Source organism: Danio rerio, chromosome 25, assembly GCF_049306965.1.
Source record: "Danio rerio strain Tuebingen ecotype United States chromosome 25, GRCz12tu, whole genome shotgun sequence".
NCBI classification, from domain to species: Eukaryota; Metazoa; Chordata; class Actinopteri; order Cypriniformes; family Danionidae; genus Danio; species Danio rerio.
Window position 1 is genome coordinate 15,638,890 of NC_133200.1, and position 27,844 is coordinate 15,666,733.

General features: G+C 35.6%; 1 protein-coding gene and 1 long non-coding RNA gene across 7 annotated transcripts in view; one reads left to right on the forward strand and one right to left on the reverse strand.

Moving 5' to 3' along the window:
- The window catches only part of mpped2 (metallophosphoesterase domain containing 2b), a 44,187-nt gene that overhangs the window by 2,219 nt on the left and 14,124 nt on the right, over positions 1-27,844 (forward strand). The window contains exons 2-4 of one of the 3 annotated variants that reach the window (NM_200042.2): positions 590-814; positions 3,383-3,564; positions 5,588-5,813. In NM_200042.2, coding sequence (NP_956336.1) covers positions 687-814; positions 3,383-3,564; positions 5,588-5,813 — 536 coding nt within the window. In that variant the 5' untranslated portion in view covers positions 590-686. Of the gene's footprint in view, positions 1-514; positions 815-3,382; positions 3,565-5,587; positions 5,814-27,844 lie in introns of all 3 variants that reach the window. The other 2 variants (XM_005174308.5, XM_073941820.1) reach the window with 2 other exon arrangements.
- LOC137489337 (uncharacterized) overlaps positions 21,330-27,844 on the reverse strand; it is a 62,994-nt gene continuing 56,479 nt past the window's right edge. The window contains exon 4 of one of the 4 annotated variants that reach the window (XR_012400335.1): positions 21,330-21,718. This is a non-coding gene — a long non-coding RNA (uncharacterized lncRNA). Of the gene's footprint in view, positions 21,719-23,472; positions 24,043-27,844 lie in introns of those variants that run through there. The other 3 variants (XR_012400336.1, XR_012400333.1, XR_012400334.1) reach the window with 3 other exon arrangements.

Sequence of the window (27,844 nt, forward strand, 5' to 3'; positions counted from 1 at the left end):
TCATTAATTTAGATTGATCGGGATAATCAAGTCTTTTTCTATGTAGTGCGTTTGCATAAATGATAATAAACGACAAAATATATAAATACACAGAGCAAGATAAAAGTGAAATAAACAGCACTCTGTGGTTTTCTGAGTCCAACAGGAGGTACTGAATCAAACATAAAATAACATGGTCATTGTGTAAATTATTTAAAATGAATAATATATTTATAATTTTAATCAATCTAATCATGTGATGTGACTATTGCGGATGCACACATTGCAATATCGTTGCTCAAACGATATATTGTGCAGCCCTAGAAGAAGCTGAACTTTGTTTATGAACAGTAAACAATAGTTTCACTTCATAAGACTACAGTGTATCATCAAGTATTAATTCTGTTTACCCTGTATATGTTTTTTTGACCCTCCAATTAGCAATTGTCTTGAATTATGAATCACCACAGAACATAATTTTGGCAAAACCCTTCTTTAACATTCTACTTTAAAAAAAAATCCTCAATGGCCTGAGGTTGAGCAAATTAGCAGAAAATCTTAATTTTTGGCTGAACTGTCCCTTTAACATTGCAGCTTGGTGTCTGTGTAGGTGGTGACTCAGATTCAAGCCTCGGGACTAAAGGATGCTTGCTCACCGGATCTCCCCTGTTCCTCTGTGACCTGCTCATGCCCCAACCAGAGGTGCCATGGCGCGCAGAATATCCTCCCAGGGGAAGGTCACCATCTCCGTGGATGAGTACAGCTCCAACCCGACCCAAGCCTTCACCCACTACAACATCAACCAAAGCCGCTTCCAACCCCCTCACGTCCACATGTGAGTGTCTGTGTACAGTCAGTGTTCCTGTAACTGAAACATTGATTTAATTGATTGATTGAGGGCACGACAGAATGCTGACAGCGACGACATCTGGCATCTTTTGTCTCATCTTGCCCGCCAGGTGATCGGAGACTCCTGCGGCTTCACTTCTGTCGTAATGAATTAAATTGACCTTTTAACTTAATATTGTTTGCAGATTAACCATTTTAATGAGATTTTTAGGGGGGCATAGCAGAGTTTAATAATGCTCTGATGTCTGAGATGAATCCAGGCTCGTTTCGGACTGGCTATTTATTAGTTCTTAATTTCCTTTATGGCTTTTAGTCTGAAACCAGTGCAAACGATCTGCCGTTTTTAATCTCTAAACAATCCACAACTGACACTGTAAAATTAACATACAGTTCATTTTCCACAAAATATGATCTTTTTCAGTGCTGTGACACAAATAATCATCATAATAACATCCAAAATAAATTAACACAATGTGTGTGACCTATGTATAAATGCACACACACATATAATACAAAAATCTACAAAAAATACATCTTTATTTTTATTTAATGTGTTTATACACTATATATATTATAAATAAACATTTTCTCAAATACGCATGCATACATAATAAATACACACACACACACACACACACACATTTAAATGGAAAACTACTTTGGGTGTGTAATCATGTGACCGCACTATTTAGCATTAAAGCATCTGTGCCCACATTTCATTGTGATCACAATACACATGTTATAGCTAAAACAGTGAAAGATGCGCCTCGTGTTCTTGTACTTATTAACCAGAGCGGGGTCAAAGGTTAGTTGAGTTGATTAGCTCTATAACAATAGCTCTTTGACCTCAGGGTCAGAGCTCACCTCTAAAGAAACCTGATTATTGACTGATGCTGATGATGGCATAATGAGGCCCGGTGCAGATACTAAAGAATGGACCAACCTTATTAGCCGAGCATTTGCTGATTCAATGGTACCATGCAATTAAAGGCCCATCAGCACAAGCAAAAGGGATCGACCAGTATGCATGTGCCATTGAATTGCTTTTAGCTTAAGTGTGGAAGAAATGGCTGTTTGTCGTTAAATTCTAATATGTGAGCTGATGCAAAGTGCACTAAAGCAAATTAGCAGTTTTATCAATATAATAAATGCTGTAAAACTGGTAGACTGTAGCATGATTCATATATATTAAGTTCAAAAACAGGATGCTCAGTTTTACATGTTAAATTCATGCCTGCATTTCAATGCAAATCTGAGTTAAGATTTTTTGACCGTTTTATTTCCCCATACAATGAAAGCCTTATATTCTATAGACAAACAAATGCTTATTTATTTAATTCTTGCCAAGGTTACAGAATTTTCTTTTACCATTTCACCTAATAAAATTCAACTCAAGTTTATTTGTACTGTATAGCGGTTTTCACAATAATTATGGTTTCAAAGCAGTTTTACAAAAGGTGCATATTATTGCATTACAATCAAATTCAGAAAAGATAAGGTTATTAGATACCATCAGTGGTGGAGAGAGTACTGAAAAATCATACTCAAGTAAAAGTACCGTTACTTGCCCAAAAATCTGGTGCAAGCAAAGAATCTGTTGTAAATATTACTCAAAGTATGAGTATAAAGTAGACCTTTGAAAAATACTCAAGAGTAGTGAGTATTGAGTTTTACGCTGTGAAAGGCGGATGTGTTTACATGGAGTTTGTGCATGTGTGTGAAAACATAACATTCTGTAGTGCATTTAGTGATCGTTTAAGGCCATTTGCCGATTTCCATCACTATACAGTAAACATCCTTCATCTTCTCATCAGTAATATACAGGGGTGCCAAACTTTTTGTTATAAAGGGCAAAAATCCATGCTTGATTGAGAGCTGTGAGCCGAAAGTAAGCATCACAGTCTGTATTACATTAAGGTTGAGATAGGTAATTTCCTAATTTATTTCATAAAATGTAAAAATAAATAGAAAAAATACTTCAACAGTATGTACTAATGCATTTAAATTTTTGGAAAATGTATATTATTTTAACTAACCTATTATAATAAAATCATACACTTTATAAAACAATTGAGTTCAACTCCATACAATAGTAATGCTGAACCAGTCTTTGACTTAGTTTGCAAGCTGATGTCTTTTGCTTTGTACCCTATTTGTTGTGACAGTATGTACATTTACAAAAAGATATAATTCATTTACAACATTTAATTTAAACATTTGATTTCAGTTTGCTGTAGTAAAAGATGTAGTAAAAGTACTGATACTGCACTGATACTGCACTAAAACTCAAGGGAAAATAAAAGTACACATTTTTAAAACTACTTGGTAAATTACAATTCCTGAGAAAAACTACTCAATTACAGTCATTTGAGTAATTGTAATCTGGTTACCGTAGTTTGATTAGTTGCTAGTAACTTTAACTAATTAACTTGTAACTAATAGTTTTTAACAGTTGGAGTTATTATATAGAAACATAGTTAACCTGCATTTAAAAGTAATGTTTACATATAGTAAACGCATTTCTTCTGAACAAACATGCTCTTTACATTCATAGGGTAGAGCCGCTTCCTTACGATGCACCGAAGTCTGTGGGTCATACGCGTTTTGTCTGCGTCTCAGACACACACTCTAGGACAGATGGAATCCAGATGCCTTTCGGCGATGTGTTGCTTCACACGGGAGACTTTACTGAGCTCGGCCTGCCGTCTGAAGTGAAGAAGTTTAATGACTGGTTAGGTAAGTGCGCAAAACAGTCCTTTCACCTGTGCTGACAAACACTTCCCCTGCTGTCAAACAAAAGGTCAACAGTGATGGTCTTTAAGTCACATCTACCATAACTGTGTGTGTGTGTGTTTTTTTCAATAGTTAATTCATAGTTTCATTCATTCATTCCATTTGTTGTTGTTTTATGCAATAATTTTGTCCAGTTCAATTCAGGGCAATTTGGGCAGTGAATTTTCCCCCTCTCTTTAGATGTTTTTTATTTTTATCTTCCCTCATTCTAATTTTTTGTCCATTCATTTTCTGCATTCTGTTTTAATGGTTATATAATTTTAGATTAAAAAAACATAGGAATTATAGGTCCCTAAGTGACCTATTTTAAGACAAGCATATCAGTGTTATATATTTTGGCGTCTCAGTGCAAAAACTGTTGTTAATCTGCAATATGAACAGCATTTCTAGCTGGTAAGAAGGCTTTTGCTTTTATTAAAGGTGAAGGAGGTCAGTTTGGAAATTGAAAAATGCCCATCTGTTGGCTTTACTAGGTGCCCTTCGGTCTGGTTTGTTGGCCTCTGCAGCAATCCACTTTGATGAAATCAAGGTTCTTTAAGGTTGCTGAGGTCAAAAACATAGTTTATCTGGGGAAATCAAAGTCATGCTTCCTCCTACGGATGGCAGCCAATAAATAAAGTCATTACATTAGATAATCTGTAACTTTAATTCACTTTTACATACACCTTCAAAAGTGATTAGTTACTTTAAAAAAATTGAGTAAACCTTTTGCCTTAAAAGCAACAAGTCGATTTTACTTGAAGTCAGTAAGTCTATTCACTTAACTTTAATAATATATTTTGGCCTGTTTCCACTGAGTGGTACATTATGGTTCAGTACGCTTTTATGCAGGTTCCACTGTCAAAAGGTACCAAAAAACGAACCGTTCCATACCACTTTTTGGGTACCCTTTCCAAAGGATACCCAAGACAACAAAAGGGTAGCAAAAGGCTGAGCTAGAAACGCAACTAAACTATTGGTATAAAGAGAAACGTCAGGAGAATGAAAACAAATAAAGCTCCATTTTTAAATACACAGCCAAGACATTACATCGTAATAATGTATACATATAATAACAAGCCATGGTCGACTCAAGCTCAAATAATTATTTTATGATGAACAAATAATGATGAACAGCCACAAAGCTAGGAAGAACAGAATCTGTGTGTGTCCTGTTGTTGTTTGAGGTCATCTAAAAACGTGAGTGTTTTAACTTTCTCCAGAGAGCTTGTTTGCATGCTCGCCATGTGTCTATATTTGAAATAGCGAACTTGAGCTGATGATGATAGTAACATGCACATGATTATTAAAGTGCTTCTCGCATCTTTTCAGAAATGGACAAACGCCAGAGTAAAGTGTGAAAAACAAGGGAGCGAATTATTCTTTTAGCAACCAAAAACATGAACAAAGTGCCATGTTTAACTATTATCACTGCCTTTTGGACTACTATGAACTCGGAATGATGGAATTACTTTTTATCAAGATGTTAACCTTAATGGCAGATTAAGTACTATTTTGGATTATCATTGATCTGCTGCTATAATCAAAAATATTTAAAGAAAGTTTAGTTATTAACATTTATATACAAGTAGGACTATATATTTGGATAAAGCATCTTTTTAGAATATGTGTGAACGACCCGTATAGCTTTACTTTGACATTTCCTCAGGCGAGAATAACATTGACTGAAACTTTCACTTACACCATGCTCTCCTAAAAGAGTACCATTGGTACCAGTATCATACCGAACCAAACTGTACCGCTCAGTGAAAATGAGGCATTCAACTTTTATTAAGTTTATTAAATAATTATTAGGCAATGAGTTTACTATCTTTTTTAATGTAAAGTCAACTAAAGGCTTTTTACAATATAGTAGGTCACTAAAGAATGCCTAACATGTCACTCCCTATGAATATCCACAAGCATAAGCGTTTTTATACATCTGCTTCCAATGTCTGTCATTCTCATTACGCGTCTTCCCTTACAGGCGGCCTTCCCTACGAGTACAAAGTTGTCATCGCTGGAAATCACGAACTTACCTTCGATAAAGATTTTATGGCGGAACTCATAAAGCAGGATTACTACCGTTTCCCCTCAGTGTCCAAACTGAGGTCTGAGGATTTTGACGACGTTCAGTCCCTCCTCACAAACTGTGTGTACTTACAGGACTCTGAGGTCACCATTAAAGGATTCAGGATATACGGGGCTCCCTGGTAAGCATTTCTAAATCCTTGTTGTCATTGCTACATTTGTCATGCATGAATATTTTGTGGGTTATCGAGCATTTGAATAGGATATTCAATGGCTATTAAAATCAGGCTTGGTTTCTGTAGACTGAACTATAGATGATAATGTATATTATAAATAAATAAATTAGACTTGAGATCATTAGACATGATACTTGTTCAGAAAGAGTAAACTATATTTTCTGATAACAGTGTTAGTCGACAGTTTCTGTTTGCTTTTCTGAAGGCTGATGTAGAATCAGTAGCTGCATTAGGATTAATAAAAGCTCCATAAATCACAGTCTGCACTCAGTGTATGTACTAACCATATGCAACACATGTTAAGTGCGTTAGTCAGGTAACAGATGGCCAATTCACCCACATTAAGTTACTGTTTGATTAAATGGAATCAAATAAGGTTTAAGGCCCAATCCCAATTCTACCCCTTAAGCCTGGTTTATACTTCTGTGTCGAGTGATTGGTATGACCCACGGCACATGCCTTGCGCATTGTCGTACATTTATACTTTTGCATGCTGATTGTTGCTCTGCAATAACACTTCCTAAAATCTAACTGACAGTATTTTTTTATTTTCCTCTGTGTTGAATTTTTTCACTTGTGTTTAGTTTTTTCTGAATGCTACTTTAATGTAGAAGTAGCTCAAACTCACTCATTTTGAGGCAAGAACCGGGGATGTGCAACAACTTTAATCATAAGGTAAACACAAAACAAAACTTTCTATTTGGACCTCCGTCACGGGATCCTACACTTGTAAACACTCGCTTCAACGGGTTCGTGCGGCTCTCTGACCCACCCACACTTGTCAGCGCTACCAAGCTGACCAATCACAGTGCTTGCACTACTTGTCGTTGTGGCATTCAGTTACATTTTTTTTAAAAAGTGCGTGATGGCCATGCAAGGGCTATGCGTCCACACGCAGGCTGCTCCGGAGCATACGCTTGCCCTTGACGAAGAAGTATAAATCAGCCTTTAGCCCTCCCCCTTACCCCTACCCCTCATTTTGCGTGTTCTCGTAAGGGGTAGGGGTGTCCCAATTTTCTTCAACTTGAAGGTGTAGGGCTTAGGGGAAGGGCTAGAAAGCCTTTGAAACAGATTTTGAAACCAAGGGGTAAGAAAATTTCCCAGAGTACTACAACAACAGCACGGCTGCACACAAAAGTAAAGAAATGCACAAAATAGTATTTTTTGTCATTATCACAAATCTTTACAACAAACAAGCATATGTTTTAATACATTCATAACTGCGTTCGTGTTCGTCTAAAATAAAAACTGCTACAAAAATAGAATTGGGATTGGACCTAAGTCTCTTGTATAATTTTTCACAGAAATTTTTTGCTTTAGGGATAGGTGAAATCATATTGAATGTGTGATATAGTGGTAAAATGTGTCAGGAATATCGAAAACAAAACTTCCCACGATAATAATGATTAAACCTAAAATTTGGAAGCAGTTTGGTCTGGCTGTACAGCTTAACAAAAATATTTAGATGAAAACAATGTATTACTATAATAGTTTTACATGTATAGGAGCTTTTTTACAGACTGGAGACAATTTATAACATCAGTCAACTTTTGGAAAAAACTAGGGACGATCGGATCAGGATTTTTGCAGCTGATACTGAGTACTCATTGTGAAACTCATTGTAGGAGAATAAATTAAGGATGTACATGTAATAGTTAGAAGCAGCTTTAAAAAAAATACATAAAACAAAAAGAAGAAAGTGGTAAGAAAAATGACTGACAGTGCAATTTGGAATCATTGCTCACGTGTTGTAGCACTGTGGATGTAAAACCTGAGTTGTAAACTAACACTTGTGATTGGTTCGTGAGATTGGTTCATGAGAATGGCCAGATCATCAAGTACCGATCGAGTCTTCAATTGTGATTGGGGGCCGATACCGATTTTTGTTTTATCTGATCGATCGTAGCATCCCTAGAATTAACTTTTTTTTTTGACCCAACATATTTTTTAACAGCTTTATATCACAGACGAAATCATACTTTTTATAGTATTCTAGACAGCGAAAAGTCGAAATGTAAAATTCAAAGGATACCGATAAACCATATGATGGCAAAAGTGTTTATTTTCTTCATATTTCTTTAGTTTATTTTATAATTTTTTTTTACTTCATTGATTGAGTGTTTCTAGTTAATGCCATTAAAGTTCCAGTATGGATGAAATGGATTTTAAATCAAACTTTATTTACAATACCCTATTTTTGGGTAGTAAATGAATAAATAAATGATAAAAATATAAAAGACTTTTCAGTTTCAGGACAGAGAGACCTCTGTTGACCTGGGTCATGTTAGACACTGTTGTACTCTGCTCCGCGGGACATGAGACATGTTCTCACTCACTACAGATACTGTTACACACACACACACACACACACACACACACACACACATTCACTCTCTCTCTCTTCCAATCCATCTATCTTTCTCTGTTTCTCATTCCCCACACACAGCCATCATCACACATTGGCATCTTTCATGCAAAGGGCTCGTCTGATAAGCATAGCATTATCTCGGTTAACCCCTCACCCACTGGGCTACCCCTCACTCCCACGGGACGCCAGCGTGGGTGTGTTAGATTTCAGGTGTGAATGGATGCCTAGCAGTGTTTGGCACGGAAAGATTTGTAGCAATGTGACACACTGGTCAACAGCTACTAGAAGCAGCTTATCGCTTGGAGACCATGCTAAAGCGTCAATTGAAGTTGATGACTGTTGCTAAATGTGCTGGATTTTAGTCATCGCTTTGTTTTAGGTAAACTGTTGTCTTTAATGTTACATTTTATTATCAAAGTATATATTTTATTAAACTTTATACGCAAGTTTTAAATACTCCAACTGATCCTCCTGCGAGATTTTATTTTATTTTTTTGTCATCATTTCTTGGAATCCATGGCGTTCTAAAGTGGCAACATGTTAAGTATACCATGTGACCCACCAGCCCCAATGATCTATGTAGATATCGTATTTTGTTATTTTTAGCCCTATTCTGTAAAAATTGACAAATGTTTTAATATTATTGTGAAATTTCTGATACTCCAATTTTCAAATATGTAATAGAATATACATATATATATATATTTTTTTTAAATGGCTTAATAATAGCCATATTATTTGTTATGTGACTGGTAATGGGTGCCACCGTTGGTACTAGAAAGGATACAGCTGTGATCGTAAATTAACGTATAGTATTTATTCATTCATTCTCTATTTGGCTTAGTCCCTTTATTATTCTGGGGTTGCCACAGCGGAACTTATCCAGCATATGTTTACGCAGCGGATGCCCTTCCAGCTGCAACCCATCACTGGGAAATATCCATACACACTCATTCACACTCATACACTACGGACAATTTAGCCTACACAATCCACCTGTACCGCATGTCTTTGGACTGTAGGGGAAACCAGAGCACCCTGGGGAAACCCACGCGAACGCAGGGAGAACATGCAAACTTCACACAAAAACACCAACTGACCCAGCCAAGGTTTGAACCAGAGGCCTTCTTGCTGTGAGGCGACAGCACTACCTACTGGACCACTGCTTCGCTAAGTAGTAATTAAATTATTTAATAAATTACACATTAATTTTATTTTATTAGTGTCTACCCCTACTTCAACCCTAAACTCAACCCTTACTGTAATGTAAAAATATTATTTGTTGCACATTGTCACTAAAACTATGCTATATTGACGTGAGAAGCCTCAGCTGTATTATATTTAGACTTCACCCTCTCCTACAGCATGGTGAAGTCTAGATGGAATACAGCCAAGGATGTTCGCGCTTCAGGGAACAGCCAAGGTTGATCACACCAGTGTGATTGTATGCATGAAAAGGTTAAAGTGGGATTTAAAGGCTTAATTAGACAAGTTAGGGTGATTAGACACGTCATTAGCTATGTTTCCATCCAAAAGTGCAGATAAAATGTATGTGCAAAACTGGAATATCATAAAAGACATGTGAATAAAGCAGTGTTTCCATCCAATGAGTCAAAGAGATCAAAATAGTCCTTCCTGATTAAATGGCGCCAAATATTAATCGTAAAAAGTTAATTTGCTGCTGTAGTAGAAGCTGTTTAAATCTTTTCTTTATTCAATAAATTACTTGCAACTTAGGAGAAAATGACGACATGCCATAAACGTGTAGTGGCTTTTGGAGGTGTGAGACGCAGAGCAGACGTGCTTAACAATTCTGGAGGTAATTAATAGTTTACTAACACTAACACTAAAATGTTTAAAGAATTTTAGAATGACCAAAACAGCATTTTAGATGTTTTACAATGCAGTCAGCCATGCTGGATTGTCTGTTCAAATACATTTTTATCATCACATGATCTCTTACAACAATATCGCATCGACTTCAATGTGCATACTGGAATTTGTTCGGTAAAAGTGTTTCTATCGTAGTTTATGCGCATTTTTTCTTATTGAATAAAAAGTTTGTTTTATGCAGTTATGTACGTTTGACATGTTTTTAGGTGCATTTTAAAAATGTATGCACATCTTATATGTTTCCCTTAATCACATAAAAGTAAGTTAATGAAAACATAGCTACAGTATAATGATGGTTTGTTCTGTAGACAATACTAAAAAAATTGCCTAAAAGGGCTAATAATATTGAGCATAAAATGTTTTTAAAAAAATTAAAAACTGCTTTTATTTTATCTGAAATAAAACAAATAAGACTTTCTCAAAAAAATTATAGGAAATATTGTGTCAAATTCCTTGCTCTGTCAAATATAAATTGGGAAATTTTTGAAAAATAAAAAATGTGTAATTTTGGCTTTAATTGTATACATTACACCTATTTATTTAAATTGTTAAAAACAAATTACTTGTTTCTAAAATGTCCAGTCAGGTTGTTGAATATTGTTTTTGATTTTGATTTCTGTCATGTATGTAAATACATACACGCAAGACTACGGAATTAAACCCACCATTTAAACAACCACTTATGCCTTATGACCATACTTCTGATTTATATGCAATTTATAGGACATAATGACCAAACACAAAGCTACACAGTCTGTATAAAATATCAGGAGGTGTTTCAGCCCGCCAGAATTAGCATGCTAATTTTGTTAAGAAGTGGGAAAAGCAGACATCTGCGATGGGTGGTCTTGGCGGGGGGTGCGCTTTGCTCACAGTTTTCCCAGCCTCTCCTGCAGGAAGTGCTTTTTGTCCCAACACATCCTGGTGCTTTGTTGGAAACCGGGATCAAAACGCGAGACCCGACCCCGGTGTGCCCCTCCAAACGCACACTCCCAGCAGCCGCTCTGACCTCCACGACCCTGGGCCTCAGCCATCAAGGAGGTCATTTACACGGCTTCATTCTTCTGCCCTACAAAGTGCTCGGTCAGGCTTGACTCTCGTCTGGCCCGAGGTAGAAGACGAGCCTGTTTTCCGTCCATTTATTTTACTTTCATGAAGGTCGACACATTGACCTTGACTTGATTACTCTCGATGTCAAACCAGACAAACATCCGATATACCTTTGTATAACAAACCAGGTCGTCTAATAGAAGCGAGGCATGATGTTGCATAGCTATCCTGATAACAGGGTGGTAATCCTACTTGAATATCCACACCGATACGTATCGCGTATATTCCAGCTAGCAGCTGTGATTGGTTTGATTAACGTGTAAGCTGGTTGTGCTAGATGGTGGTTTGGCTTTTGAAAATCAAAGGCTCTCTAATCCTCTTAGGAAAGGCAGACGTAAGTCATGTGACCCGAGTTCATCTGGGGTGAGTGTTTAAAAAGCCAGGCAACAATAGATAAAGGGGGCGTTTCATTCTCGCTGCCATAGAAACTGTATCAGAGCTTCATAATCATCTGTGGTGGTTATGATGTGCTCGTGAATGAATGATCGGTGAAGATATGCACAGCTGTTTATCTGCAGCCGTATGGATACTAGATATGAAGTGTGAGGGTTTTATCCCTGGGTGAAGTCAGATCAGTGTGAAGCTGATAGCGCTAATTACTTGATGATGGCCAGTCTAAGTAGTGTAGGTGTCATTTAGGGTATGGGCAACTGGGACACGTCCTTGTCACTTTTTACCAAGGGTGATTTTTATGAAATTATTAGCAACAGGAAAGCATGTCTTGCAAGGTGTAGATTCACCACCACAAGTTAGGGGTCCAAAATTAATGCATAAGTTGAGAGAACTCTGGGCATTTTGTGAAGTTAAATGATGAAATGCACTGATTTTTGTACAGATGTTGGATTTGAGAAGCTTGTTAAAATTGTAACAAGCTTAATGTGCAATAACAAGCCGTACCTGAATAGCATTAGACTCTTGAAGGGCTGCTAATGAATATAAGTTGACTCCTCTGATTTGAATTAACAAAATTATGCGGTTGACAAGGAAATATACCGGTCTGATGCTTCTCATCTCTCTCCTCTGATTTTAATATTTATCTACTGAATATTCTCTATATGATACACGAACCTACCTGTTTTCTGCTACTAAGACCATTATTTTCTAATTGATTTGCAAAAGCACACACCAGTTGTACTAAGGCATGGGATGATAACCGTTTTCAAGGTATACCGCGGTTTGGAAAAATCAAGGTTTTAAAACCGGTAAAATTTTCTGCTATACCGTTTCTAAACCATGCAAGGTTTTTTACTTGTTTATTTTTTTTTATTTTTTATTTTTTGACAACAGTATCTTTAGCAGAAAACATCCAAAAATGCAGGTTTACATTTTAAAGAAATCTGTGTTTTCATTCATTCATTTTCTTGTCGTCTTAGTCCCTTTATTAATTCGGGGTCACCACAGCGGAATGAACCGCCAACTTATCCAGCAAGTTTTTACGCAGCAGATGCCCTTCCAGCCTCAACCCATCTCTGGGAAACATCCACACACACATTCACACACACACTGATACACTACGGACAATTTAGCCTACCCACTTCACCTGTACCGCATGTCTTTGGACTGTGGGGGAAATCGGAGCACCCGGAAGAAACCCACGCAAAGGCAAGGAGAGCATGCAAATTCCACACAGAAATGCCAACTGAGCCGAGGTTCGAACCAGCGACCCAGTGACCTTCTTGCTGTGAGGCGACAGCACTACCTACTGCGCCATTGCCTGGCCAAATCTGTGTTTTATAAACTAATAAAGAGAGCAGAAGTCAATAATTAATTAGAATTATTAATTTAGCCTGACATTTTTACTGTTCCAAAATACGTTAAATGTTTTTCAAAATAAGATCTTTTGTTTTTAAATGGGGGCAAATAAGTTTTTTTTTAAACCAAACATTTAAAAAGAACATATTTTAGAGCAGTAATCACAATACTGTGAAACCGTGATATTTCTATACAAGGTTATCATACCATCAGAAGCTTATACCTGCCCATGTCTAGTTGCAGGCCCGGCCCTAACCAATTTGGCACCCAAGGCAAGATTTCAGGTGTCGCCCTGTCACATCTCAGTAAATTCTTCTGCTAGTGTACATATAGTCATAAGAAACTAAATAGCTTTTTGATCGACTACTACAACCTAGGAAATTGTCAGTTAAATATGCCAATGCAATTAACGTTATTGCTAAATAGATCTTCTATTTACACACTTGCTTGAGGAAGTAATGATGGGTGTAGTTGCATTACTATTTTCCATAACATCTATACCCTTCCATAACATTAGCTGACGTTAAAACTAACAGATAGCAATATAGCTATTTATTAATTAACAATCTGTCAACGTTGGGATGTAAAAAATATGGGACAACAAATAGATTCAAATGATAGAATACATAGCAAACATTAGAAAATATTGACAATAAAATATAAGGTTTAGCCTATTAAAATCATTGGCCTATACAGAAATTAAATAAAGCTATAAAATCTTCTTCACTTTTGATTGTATTTGCATATTGATTAAAGTTACTATAGTTATTTAGTGAAGAGCAGCAAATTAATCTCTCATTGTGTTTTTTTTCCATAACAGAGGTGTCACTGTAAGAATGCAGATCTATAATGAAGCATTCGACTACTTTAGTAACTGTTTGTGCTCATTTAAGAGAAAATTAGTTGTGTCAAAAAAAAAAAAAAAGAAACATTTTTCCTACGGTCCCTTACTGAGAGCTCAGCTCAGCGCGAGCTCTCCCTGCTAAACGCATTTTGCGAGGGCTCAAACGGAGCAGTGCTCGTAATGTCGAGCGAAAAAAGTAAAGAAAAAGACAGCTGTGAAACATAACCAGCTTTTTCTTTTTGTAGGAAACACGCTTTAGTTCTTTTTAGGGTTTTTGAGTTATTGCCGTCTATCACTGAATGTGTCAGGAATATCGAAAACAAAACCAACTTAATCGCGCTCATTTCTGGCGCCCCCCTGGATGTACAGCGCCCTTAGCATTTGCTTGTACTGCCTATGCCACAACCAGACCTGCCTAGTTGTACTTTAGCTTACTCCTATTTTCAGTTCTTATTATTGATCTTTATGGACTCATCCAACAGGGATTGTTGTCGGAAAGTTGCATTCTTAGACATTAGCTTTGTGAAAAAGTGCTTCATAAAACAAATCTGTTTAGTCCAAAAACCGCCAACAGCTGAATGGAGATGCAGATTCTTTTTCTGCCAGTAGGTGGTGCTAATGAATCAGCATCGCATCAACATTTTTTTTTTGTGCAATGCAAAAAAATTTGCCGCTGATATAGAAAATGGTGTCTGACATTGTATGTGTTCCATCTTTAGCATCTCTATCTTTTGCCAAACTTTGTATTGCAAATTAAACATTTTTGTAATTTTACCCTAAAATAGATAAAACAGAAAAAAAATTAAGATTAATCTTTTCTCCTCTAAAGCCCTGCTCACATTGAAATTTCAGCCATGATTCTGTCATCTGAGACAAATTTTGGAAATCCTAAAAATTTCCCAAATCCTAGGCTAAAATCGGTGACCTTTGTTTGTTAGTTTGACATGTTCAGAGATAGCCGCTTAGTGCCCGTTGTTTTTTCTTCATGGTTTTATTATTGAGACACGCCGTGTGCAAAATTGCCACTACAGATTCTTTATATTTGCTGTAAGGATTCATTTCAGAACGCGGGATAGTGAAAGTGTCACAGGTGGATGAAATCAAACTCTGGGGGCGTTTTCTTTCTTCTTTATTGTCGTTCAGTCTGACTTTGTAACAGCTGATATTTTACAGTGTGACATGGGAGCCATGTTAGTGACATGTTACAATCGTTCAGAAAAAAATGTAATTTTTTTAAATCGCACAGTGTGAACCGACCTTTAGTTTCTAACTATTTACCCATACTGAACTGAAAAGCTACAACTGTGTATGTGTGTATTTGAGTGTGTGTATATACAGTAGAAAGGCCTCATGCTGTGTTAACACAAGATGCAGAACGCATAAATAAATTGAGCAATTTGCATGTAAATAAACGCGTGAACATTTTGTGTTTACTCTCTTCATCCGCACGTCAAACCTGCTTTATTCGCATGTCAAATTCACCTCACAATAGACGTGGATTCACGTCAGGGGTGTGGCTTCTGTCTGCCCGGTGACTCTAGCTTCATTGCTAAATGGCTAACATGGCCTTTACTGAGAGAATAGCTGTGTTTATGTACTTTTATGACAGCTGAAAAACAGCGTCGATTCGCTTGAAGCTGTGTCTGAGCCCACTAGATCCATTCAGATGTGCACCCAGCTCTTGGAGTTCATCAACTCCTCCAGAAATGATACCTGGATGATTGAGGCTTTCAGCAGTGCTTTTAGAATGAGCTGAGGCCAGTTTGATGAACTATTGTCCGGTGTCGGCCGGAGGATTTTCTCCCGCCAATCATGCAAAATGCTCAACTCGCGCCGCTTAATTCACACGAATCATTTCATTTGCGCCACCTCATTTATGCAAATCGTGCCACAGGATGTCTATTCACTTCTTTGCATTGACTTAACATGTAAATGCCTCCTGCTTGACACTTTGTCCGCGTCTGGTGTGAATGCAGCATCAGACTTGCAAAATTAATTCAATCGTTTTTTTAATATGAACCTGGTTTACCGAAATGGTTTACTGACCATTGGTGTCTTCTGCAGCACTGGTTTTTTTTAGATGTTTTTTTTTTTCCCTAGGTAAGAGCAGTTTCAGCTTTTATACACAGTGGCATACATTAATGTCAGTTACACAGCAGTGGACCAATCAGAAGAATTGGAAGGCGGGGCAAGCATTGCAAGCTTCTGTGTGCTGAGTTGCATGACAACGGCAACATGGCAGAACCAGTTCTGAGCATTGCATCTTGCCTTTTCAGACAGAAAGATGCATTCTTTATAAATGGCTGCTATGTTGCTGCACTCCAGTGACTGTACATTTTGAACTGACTGTATTCGTCGTATTTGGTGCATAATCCTAACCTTAATCCCTGTTCGGTGATGGTTCGGGAATACCATTACGCCGTAATACAGCTACTGTTACATCCCAAATGACACACATTTAACATCTAATAAATGTTTATTTCTTTCAGAATTCGAATAGTTTTCATAGATGTTTGCAAAATTATGAAATGGCTTGATCACTAAACATTCTAAATAATCAAGAAAAATTACATTTCATTAATTTTAGCAACTGTTTAAGAACTTACTTTTGTTAAGTAGATACATCGGAGAAAATATGTATTGAACACGTTCCCATTTTTCTCCGAAAACATATTTCTAAAGGTGCTGTTGACTTGAAATTTTCCCCGTATGTTGGTTACAAAGTTTACAAATGAAGTTATGTGTAATAAAATGAAATGACACAGGAAAAAAGTATTGAACACGTGAAGAAAGGGAGGTGCAGAAAGGCAGTGAAAGCTCAGACAGCAGCTAAAATCTTTCAGCAGTTCTTCAGCAACCCTCTGCCCTTCCTCAGTGTAAATGATAGTACATGTAACTGCTTCAGTCCAACATCTACATTACCAGGAGGATGAAGATGAAACCAGAGTTGACCTTTCAGCAGGACAATGATCCAAAATATTGACAAGGAAACGCTCAAACGCTTTCAGAGAAAAAAAAATCCAAGCTGTAGAATGGCACAACCAATCACCTCTTCTGAATCCATAAGAAAATATAAAATAAAGCTCAGATTTCATAGACGAGACCCACAAAACATCAAGATTTTTACACTCTGTTGAAGACTGTGAAAAACTCACACTTGAGAAATGCATGTGACTTCATTTTTCACATTTTTCACCGTCACGTATTAAATACTTTTCAGTAGTTCGGTACTTTCTCCTTGTGTCATTTCACTGTTATTGCACATTTATAACTAATTTTTTTAGATTTTTGTTTTGTTTTTATGTCTGTATTAGTTGGGTTTTTACCAAAATCTGGTTCAATTCCATGTCCAACAGCAGCTTTCCCCACTGAAGGGTACTGTGAACTGTTCTTAAAGGTGAAATCATTAATAAATGTAATTCATCCCGGCCACTCAGTTCATTAACAGAAGCTACTAAATAAGCAATAGTATTTTCTGGCTTCTGCCGACAAGCTACCTGCTTGTGCCACTGATTATAAGATGACCCCTGGCCCGAAGGTGTCATCATTTGTCAGCGGTAATTAACAGCGGTGGCTGGCGGCGGTTGTGGTACCAGGCAGGGAGGATTGAGAAATTCAGGAGGGGGTGGAGGGCATCGTGAGGGCACAGTGAAAGAGAGAGCGATGGGGAAAAGGGGTCAGATGATATAAAGTAAGCAGGCTATACAGAAATATGTCAACCATGTAGAGGCTTCTCGAAAACAGATCGCACCACAAGCCTTAAGAATGGAGTGGGTTACTTTGTTTTTTTTTTTTTGTTTTTTTTTTCTAGAGGGAATTGTTCTATTATGTTGTGAAGGCAACATGCAGACACAGCATGTTTTGTTTAGTAATAGTCTACCATTCTGATCTCCTGTTTGTTGACAAGTTGTTGCTTGTTTGTAAAATGCAGCTTGATAACAAATCTGGAGATAAATGTAGTGGCTTGTTAGAATAACAAAAACAAAGGTGTTTTAGATTTTTGTAAACAGGACAGGCATGTTGTAGTAAATCTTCTTAATGAAGCAAAAGAGTTAAATTAAGAGTAATATTGAAGTAGGGTTCGGCAATTAAAAGCAGTATTGGTATTTATTGACTACACTTTTCACTTGCGAGATTTAGGTTTTGTCATCGCCACCTCGGGTCCGAAAATGAGTGCCGTGACTAGCAGCAGTGACAAGATTGTTAATAAAAAGGATGTCGCCAGAGTGGCTTTTTGGTTTCTTTTCTTGTGCATCCCAGCCACTAGCACCCGATCTGAAAGATTTTTTTTAGCATGAGGCAGTGTAGTCATTCAACCTCACAATTTGTCAAGTTTTAATAAGTATTTGATTAATGATGGTTGGTTACTTTACTTGAAAGCCCAGATTGGATTATCATAATTGGTTTTGCTTACAGAGTTTGGGGTTTACTATATCATTAATATTTACACCTAACAGATGTTGATCTACCTTAGTTTGCTTTTATTGTTCAGTGATTACACTTTACCATTGCTCACACTTTGTAACATTTTATTTATCAAGTTTAGGAGTCTCTTTACCCCTTATGTTTATTTTATTATAAGACATAAGAGACAAGATATTTTTGTTTATTTTTTATTTTATTAAAAGAAGTAATTAATGTGAAATTAATGTTAATGAAATTAATGAATTAATGTTAAAATAAATTTAAATTAAGTGGTTAAAAAAAACCTAATATTCCTAAATGCATTGTTAAAAAAATATTCAAGAATTATCGATACTAAATGATATGAAACATTGTATCATGATAATGTTTTTGCTGTATCAGCCATCCCTAGATTGAAGTTATTTTAAAAGAGGCTAGCCATTTGTTCTCCTTTGATTAGCTTTTCAGGATTCGTTTTTCCCATTAACATGACAAAAAATATTTCAAATAATGTTTTATTTCCTTAATCTGATTTTTTTTTTTTTTCCATGAAACTAGGCATGTTCTGGTATAAGATTCTGACGGTATGATAACCTTGGATAATAATATCGCGGTTTTACAGTATTGTGATAACTGCTCTAAAATATGTTCTTTTTAAATGTTTGGGTATAAAATCTTTCATCTACCTTAGGAACAGTATAACAGGAAATTTTGGCAGTTTTACCTTGACTTTTCCAAACCACGGTATACCTTGCAATCGGTTATTGTCCCATGCCTACATGGAACACAAACTACACTGTTCAAAAGTTTAGTTTAAGAAAAATAAAAATACATTTATACTCTTTAATACGCATTTAAATCATCGAAACTCAAAGTAAAGACATTAAGAATGCTCAAATAACTTAAAATAAATGCTTAATAATATAAACTTGTTTTTTTTCCAATCAAAAATTCTAACTAAAAAATATGGTTTGCACAAAACTTGTAGTAGTGGTAGTAGTAGTAGCATGAGTTTGTAACATTGATTAAAATAAATCTATATATTAGAATGATTCTGAAGAATTACGTAACTAAAGAGAAGAGCAATGATGTTAAATCAAATCATGGGAATAAATTATATTTAAAATGGGAAACTCTTGTTTCTATTATATTATTGTGAAACATTACTCGTAGTATATACAGGAATTAGAAATTCAATACCTTTAAAGACCTTTTAAAGACTCTTTCCATACATTTTAAGACTTATAACCACTTTTCAACCGGAAACACTGAAAAGATTTTAACTTGCATTATATTTACTTAATATTAATGTAAGAAACTAATCCAAAACTAAAACAATATGCATATACTGAATAAAAATCTAATAAATGTAGTTAATTCAGCAGGTTGGCGCCTATAGAACTGCAAAAATAATAGTGTTGCCTTGGTTACTGCAGTGAACAAAGCAGCATGATGTCAAATCTAGTAAGATTTCATTGATTTCATAAACTACATAGCATCCTGATATTTGCAGATTTAATTCAGGCAAACTTTAGCATACAATCATACATTGCATAAACACAAATTAAATACAATTTAACACCTTGCAAAATAGCATTTAAGACTTTTTTATACTTCTTAAGTAAATTAAAATAAAATAAAAATCTCTACATTAGTTTATCAACTTTTAAAAACTTTTTTAAAGAACCCGCAGACCCCCTGTTATTGTTTTTATTGTATTTTGACCAAATAAATGCAGCCTTTGTAAGCATGGAAAACAATGCTGTATGATTCATCTGTCTAAAAAAAAAAAAAAACAATTTGACATTCGCACGAATCAAAACAAATATTTAACAGATCTTTGGGATGCTCTGTTTCTTTCACAAAATAGACAGGAAATCCCAACAATGTAGCCTTTCCTGCCATCTTCTTTTTTGTCTTCTGTCCATCTCTGCATAGTTGATGACCTTCTTCCACAATCACTCCTCTTTCTCTGATTTTCCTCTTTTTTTCTGCCCTGCCCTCAGCAGCAGATAAATATTTCAGTAATTCTTTCTGCATGTGTGGTGTTTGAAGGACTGGCATGCTTGTGCATTGCGTGTGTGTGTGTCAGCCGTCTGCTCCTGTGTGCCACTCTGTGCGTGTGTGAGTGTGTCCAGGTCACTGAGAGTTCATCAAAACAAAGTGCTGACGCAGCCAAAACAAACACCCATGCAGACACAAATATACACTCATGTCTCAGGACTGACCACCGTTTCAGTGAAAGCTTTCTTTTTCTTGCTCATCCTCTCTCGCTCTCATTTTTCTTTTTTATACTGGTTTCTTTTCAGGAATATATATATATATATATATATATATATATATATATATATATATATATATATATATATATATATATATATACACACACACACACACACATACATGCATACAGTTGAAATCAGAATCATTAGCCCCCCTGAATTATTAGCCTTCCTGTTTTTTTTTTTTTTTTCCCCAATTTCTGTTTAACGGAGAGCAGATTTTTTTAAGCACATTTCTAAAAATAATACTTATAATAACTCATTTCAGTTAATAATATTTGGCTACATTTTTTCAAGACACTTCTATACAGCTTAAAGTGACATTTAAAGGCTTAACTAGGTTTATTAGTTTAACTAGGCAGGTTAGGATAATTAGGCAAGTTATTGTATAATGATGGTTTGTTCTGTAGACTATCAAAAATAAAATTACCTTAAAGGGGCTAATAATTTTGTCACTAAATTGGTTTTTAAAAAATTAAAAACTGCTTTTGTTCTAGCTGAAATAAAACAAATAAGACTTTCTTCAAAAAATATATATATATTATCAGACATACCGTGAAAATTTCTTTGCTCTGTTGAAAATACTTTAGGATATATAAAAAAAAAAAAAAAAAAAAATATATATATATATATATATATATATATATATATATATATATATATACACACACACACACACACACACACACACACACACACACACACACACACACACACACACAGTATAGGCGTTTCACAATTACAGATTAATCTAATCATGGTTACTTGATTTATTTACAATCATTCCAGGTAATTATGACAAAGGTGCAGTGTGAATTTAATAAAGGATATTTTATTGCACAAATTCCAATCAAGGAATAATGTGTAATGTTTAATTTTTCTTTGTTAAATCATGGAAAAAATTTTTGTTATTAGTCCCAAAAGTTTCACATCATAGTTGTGTTGTGGGTTATTCGTTTAACCCTTTAAATGACTGACTGACAGGACTGTGCGATGAGTGATGCCAGTAAACAAGATGTACCTTTCAGTTATGATGAACACAGTTTTCATAATTATAATTTATTTATAGAAAAAGGTTTGTGGTTCTGCATACAATTTAGGGTTGGGTCGATAGACGATGCCATCATCCATCTCTGATGACCGATAAACATTACGATGTTGAGCCGGCATCTTGTTCCTCCACCCCCGTCGTAACAACCTGCTCGCGAAAAATACACACTTAGGCCCCATTTACACTATTATATTATATTATACTATATTATATTATATTATATTATATTATATTATATTATATTATATTATATTATATTATATGATATTTTATTATATTATATTATATTATATTATATTATATACAGGTTTAATTGGCTGTAGCAAAAACAACAGACCAAGATTATTTTGAGAAACTATGCGAAAATAACATTAAAAATATAATTGTCACAGCATTATTAAAATCATATTTTATATTAGACAATGCACAAGTGATTAAACTAGTTTATATGGCCAAATCTGTAATTTTGCATCCTTGTTTGGAATTATTTGACTGCTAAATTTGAATTGATCACTGAAAAAAATATTAATTGGATTTACTAAAAATTTAAGATAAATAGTTGCAAACTATTTATAAAGGCTGAATTTAAATAAATTAAATTTAGTAATGTTAACTTGTTTGCTTAAATTCAACCCAAATAATTTGTTTACAACCACTTACCTAAAAAAATTGTATTAGTAAATTAGTAAAATTTGTTCTTTGTTAATGTGCGAATCAAGATGTAATGACATCTTAATGACCACTAGCTTGATGTTCAGACCAAAGCCTGACTTAGACCATGACGTTTATGTGCGAGTTAAAGCAGACGTCCCTGAGTATGTTTGCAGGAAAACTAACAGGGTTTGAGAGATTGTACCCAAGAGTACCGGCCTGCTGCACAGTGTTCGAAAGCAACCACTTGCCTTTATTTGCCTTCCCATCAATCATCCACAAGACAAGCCCGACTACCCAACATACAGACTGAGACCTCAGCAGCCATTTCCTGACTTCAGCCTCTATTTCATCCTCTATCAACTCCATTCTCTACAATCTATGAAGACGCGATAATGGATAGGCAAACAGCGGATAATACCAGACCAGACTGTGATGATGGACGTTCAGTGTCGAAGAAGAGACTGCACTCTTTGGTGCGTTTAATGAAGGACAATAGCAGTAAAGTGACAGATTGTTTTTGAATATTTGCTCACATCTTTGTACTTAAACTTAAATTAATTATTATTTGGTGGTAAGCGATGTTAACCAGTGGAGACCAGCTGTAACACAGTCAGCTCAGTTATATTATAATTATTATTTTTAACTGAAGCTGATACTAAAATGAGTGAAACTGAATTAAAAACAAAGCTAAACATGAATATTAAAATTTATCAAATAAATAGCTTAGCAAAACACAAATGCTTATATTAAAGAGTGAAAACAGCAAATATTAAAGCATAAAAGTGTATAATATAATCATGTATGAAAAATACTACACTTACAGAAGATGCAATAAAATAAATACTATTTTTAGAAGACCAGCTGTGACGCAAATACAAATTATATTGTGTTTAATGAAGGACGATGGCTGTACAGTGACAGCACTATACAGCCATCGTCCTTTATTAAACACACTAAAGAGTGCTAAACAACAAAGAAGTAGTGAAACGTTATATCATGAATACGTTCAAGATTTTTAAACTAAAACTTCTTTTTAAACTAACATTTTTAAACTTCTTTTATTTTTTTAACGATTATAAAGATTTTTATAACCATTCAAGATTTTTTTAAATCAAACTTTGATGCATTGCTTTAGTTCATATCTCGGACAATTCCACCTATTAAAGTTAAATAGGAGGGATCCATCTCGACAAATATTTATGTGTGTATATATATATATATATATATATATATATATTTTTTTTCATGGCAAGAATAAAAGTCATAAAAAGCACACTTACTAAAAAATTCGCACTTTTTATTTATTTATTTTTTTTTAGATTAAGCCTACTCCACAATTCACACATTAATATCTGGCTAGTTTGTGTCTCTGCCAAGGCAATAATGGTCCAACATTCATGCCCATTATTACCAATAAAGCCTAGAAAAACAGGGCATCAGTGTATTATAAACCGATAGATTCAAATATTATTTTCCAGTTATCAAAAAATTAATTTTGTTACTTCATTTTAGTTTTGTGGCTATAAAATGTTTTAAAATTCACAATTGTAATATATACATCAGTGTAAAACCTATGAATGGTGGAAAAACATTCTGTAATTGTTTATTAAAACGACCTGGGTCTCCACTTTTGCCAAGGCCTCCCTTTTTGGTTTTAACAAACTTATCCCCCAAGTTTTTCTAAACTTTTTAACAAAAACATTCCTCCTTTCCCACTGCCGTTGCAATTTCTATCCAAGAATTATTGGTCATCTGGTCATCTGGTTATCTCTATGATCATGCATGGCCGGATCATAAAGATGTCTGTGCAGGAGTACCTGTTTCAGACAAAATCAAAAAAAGTGTTTCAGATTCAACTTGAATGAAACTTCGCTCGAGTCAGCTGAAATCATGTTGTGCGCACATTTTGTACGTCACATTTTGCGCATGCACCTAGCGAACATGTCGATTACAAATCAGGCTTAGCTCCTCCCACAATAAATCTGATTGGTCCAAAGTGGTCCGCACGATCTTCACTGTCTGGCTGAGATGGAAGCACTGCATTAAATTATATTTTTCCACGCCATGTCTTTAAAATATGGAAATGTATTTTTCCCCTTAGGACATTGAAAATAGTCACATAAAGCTTTCATCAAAACTTCATCAATGGCTGAAGAACACTAGCTGTGCATATAGTCCATTTGCCAATTATTTTAGATGGTTGATTGGAAACTGAAATTCAGAAGTGTTCATAAATAACAGTTTGAAGTAGGGCTGCACAATATATTGTTTTAGCATCGATATCGCAATGTATGTATCTGCTATAGCCACATCACAGGATTACACAGGAATATGATATTAAAGTTGAACAGGAACTACAGTTCAAGCCATGCATGATTTGTTGAGTCATTGCAAATTTTAACCATAAGTTTATCATTTAGTTTATCATCTGCATGCGACCCTGTGAGCATTTCAAGCTACTGTAAATAGTTAGGATACAAGAACCTTTGAGAAAGATGAATTTTATTTTTGTGCATATACGATGAAGATACACTATACTGTGTTGTTTTACATTTCATTTTTCAGTTTGTGCCTGAATACTGCTAGACTCCCAGACAACCATAAATTTTGTTTGATTTAATTTGAATCTTTGCTCTATTGCATATCAATGCTTGTGATTGGTTTATTATATTTTATCCAGATGTACCCCCCTACAAAATTATCACATTTAGTCTAACATTATGAATTCTTTCCAAACAGAGCTATTAATTTCATCATGCAGCCCATGAAGTTTGTAAGAATTTCATTAAGTGTAGATTTCAAATATGTTCTTAAAATCATCTTTTTTTCTTAAGAGAAAGCTCTAGTCTGGCATATTCGTAAAGGCAAAATGGTGGTCCATTTTGAGGACTAGCTGATTAGTTTGATGAAAAATCTTCTTTTTGTGCTGCCAGCAGATTACTGTAATAAGCATAATAAGTGCTCGCTATTTTCATCACTGGTGCTCTATGCTTGGCTTCGCATTTGGGCTTTCTTTTTGCACCCATATGAATTGAATTATGCCAAGATTGTTGTATTTATAGATTAAAATCAGCCCTTTTTATTCATTGTTTTACATTTGATACTACATTCGCAGATTTATTGAATATTTTTTACCTTTGGGTATTTAGTCTATCCTAAATTTAAAATTAATGATGATTTTGAAGAACTTTTTCCTCTTTGATAAAAACGGTGAGATCGTTCTTTTTAATATTTTTTTGGAATACACTTTTTTTTTTTTTTAAAGAAAGCATTATGCAAATATAAATATTTTATCTCTTGTATCTGGTTGTGTTGTATCATGTATGTTTAAAAACATATTTGGAAGATGTCAATGCTCTTCGACAGACCTTGTTTTTTTGCAAGTTTTAACTGGGTCTCCTAGTTTAACTGGCTGTTATTTTAAAGCGACAGACTCCTGCGTTTCCATTTTTCACTCTAAAACCTTCTCTTTTTTTCCCTCATTCTCTTTGTAATTGGTTTTCAATACTCCGCTCCAGGGCTCTTTCTATTGTTATTCTGAGGTGGTATAGACGTCTGGGCCCTGGTCCCTCATCTATTTCAACATAATTCAGTGAATGAAAAAAAGAAGATCCAGGCCTCAGGTCTCAGAGAACATGCTGTGAAAACCTTTTCCCCCTCTAGTCTTAACCTTGTGTCTCTCAGAGGCTCCGGCTTTGTCAAGTGCTCGTTGTAAAATGACCTCTGGATAACCGGGCATGTGTGCTCATACATATATGTATGCGTGCGAGTACAGGTAACATTGAGTCCTTTAAGGCTCATTAATGCTATAAGCTGTTACATCTCAGATACTTAGTATTTGTTATTTCATCCTCCGTGATGATACTTTAACAGTATGTTCACAGCATTGCTTTTGCAGTGTAAACGCTCATGTGATCCAAGTCAATTGTCAACTGTCACAAAAGATTGCCTACTTTGTGCCTATTGGACTAAGGGCCTACTCACACTATGCCATCCCTATCGTGCCCAGGCCCGTTTCCCGGATCGTTTGAGAAGTGTGAGTGCGCTGAATCGGGCTCAAGCACGGTTCACTTGGCCGGCCCTGGCCCGGTTGGAAGAGGTGTGCCTGAGCCTGGTTCACTTGAGCCCGAAACTGAAAGCGAGACGTGACTTTTAAGGCACTGTTTCATATGGATTTATTAATAATTCTTACTGTTCAGTGAACGCAAACTGCTGTAGTTTATTAAAGACGCAAACCCCTCACTGCACGACAGCTGCGCGCCTTCAGCAGACCTCCTCATTCCTGCAGCACGAGGGCTTTATGATTGTTTATGAGCGCCAAAAGTGGCGGATCTGTTCGGCGAAATACCTGACTGCGTGTCGCCGCATCCCTAAGGACTGTTTGGCGAAATATTTGACGGCATATCAAACGACTGAAACCATATAACTAGAGAAATCTCCACTGTGCTGCTGAGTGAGAGAGCGCTTCTCACTGAACAGCGCAGCAGCGATGACGTAAGCGTGCCAAAGCCCGTTTGTGGTGTGAGTGTGGGCCGTCGGGGGACACGGGAGGGGGTACAAGCATGCTTTGGCCCGGTTCGAGGCAACTGTACCTAGTGTGGGTACGGCTTAATTTTGAAACATATTGGGATGTGTTGTTGAACCACGTTAGCCTGATAAGATTTACGCTTTTCTACCTGAAATCGTGAATTTGAAAGACAAAAACAAAAAGAATTCCCCTAGCAGTCCTGATTCTAACACACGCTTATTTATCCTTAGTTTTGAGCAGAGCAGAAACAAAAGTTGCAGTTCTCCGCATTGTCTCCTTTCACATTAATATGTAATTTAGGCAAGTTTAATTCAGAATATTAGATTGAAAGACTAGAAAAAGCTCTTGCATACACCCACCTATAGATCCTGCCCTACACTGTAAATCCTATAAATCCAAAGTGATTGATTAAAACACCAGGGTCCTGTACCTTGAAGTAGGGTTGCACGGTTAACCGGTACTTTAGTAGCACCGTAATACTATGGCTCCAAAATACTGCCAGTTTTTTAATGGTAGTATTGTCATTAACGGTTCTACAATGGTTAATGTTGCATGTGGAAAAGTCACTAAAATGCTCACACATTTGTGCTGGCAAATTAATCAGTAGATCACTTTATTTTAATTTAATTTTACAGTTCGCATTAAGGCTGCAAAACTGTGCCAAATTTGTGCAGATTTTCTGACACTTACACTCATCTGAATCAGTTAATTTTTATCCTGTGAAAATTATGTAGCTACAACTACCGTGCGACAATCCCAAAAAGAACAACTCACTAAAGTCACATTTGAAATGACTTTGGATTCTTACCTGATAACACTGAAAAAAAATACAATAGATGAGTAAAACCAAAAATAGCAACAGCTAAACACTAAGAAAACAATATTTTTTCACTTTCATATTTGTTTGAAAAAATATCTTCTTGTAACGAGTTTCATTTGCTATAATTTGTATATTAATTTGTAATGTTTTTGTTTTGTTGGTCTGTTATCTACAAAATAAACGGAAAAACAAATAACATTCGAGGTGAAGTGATTTGCGTCAAAAGTCACTATTTTTCCAAGGCCTAAACACAAACACTTAAACAAAAGTG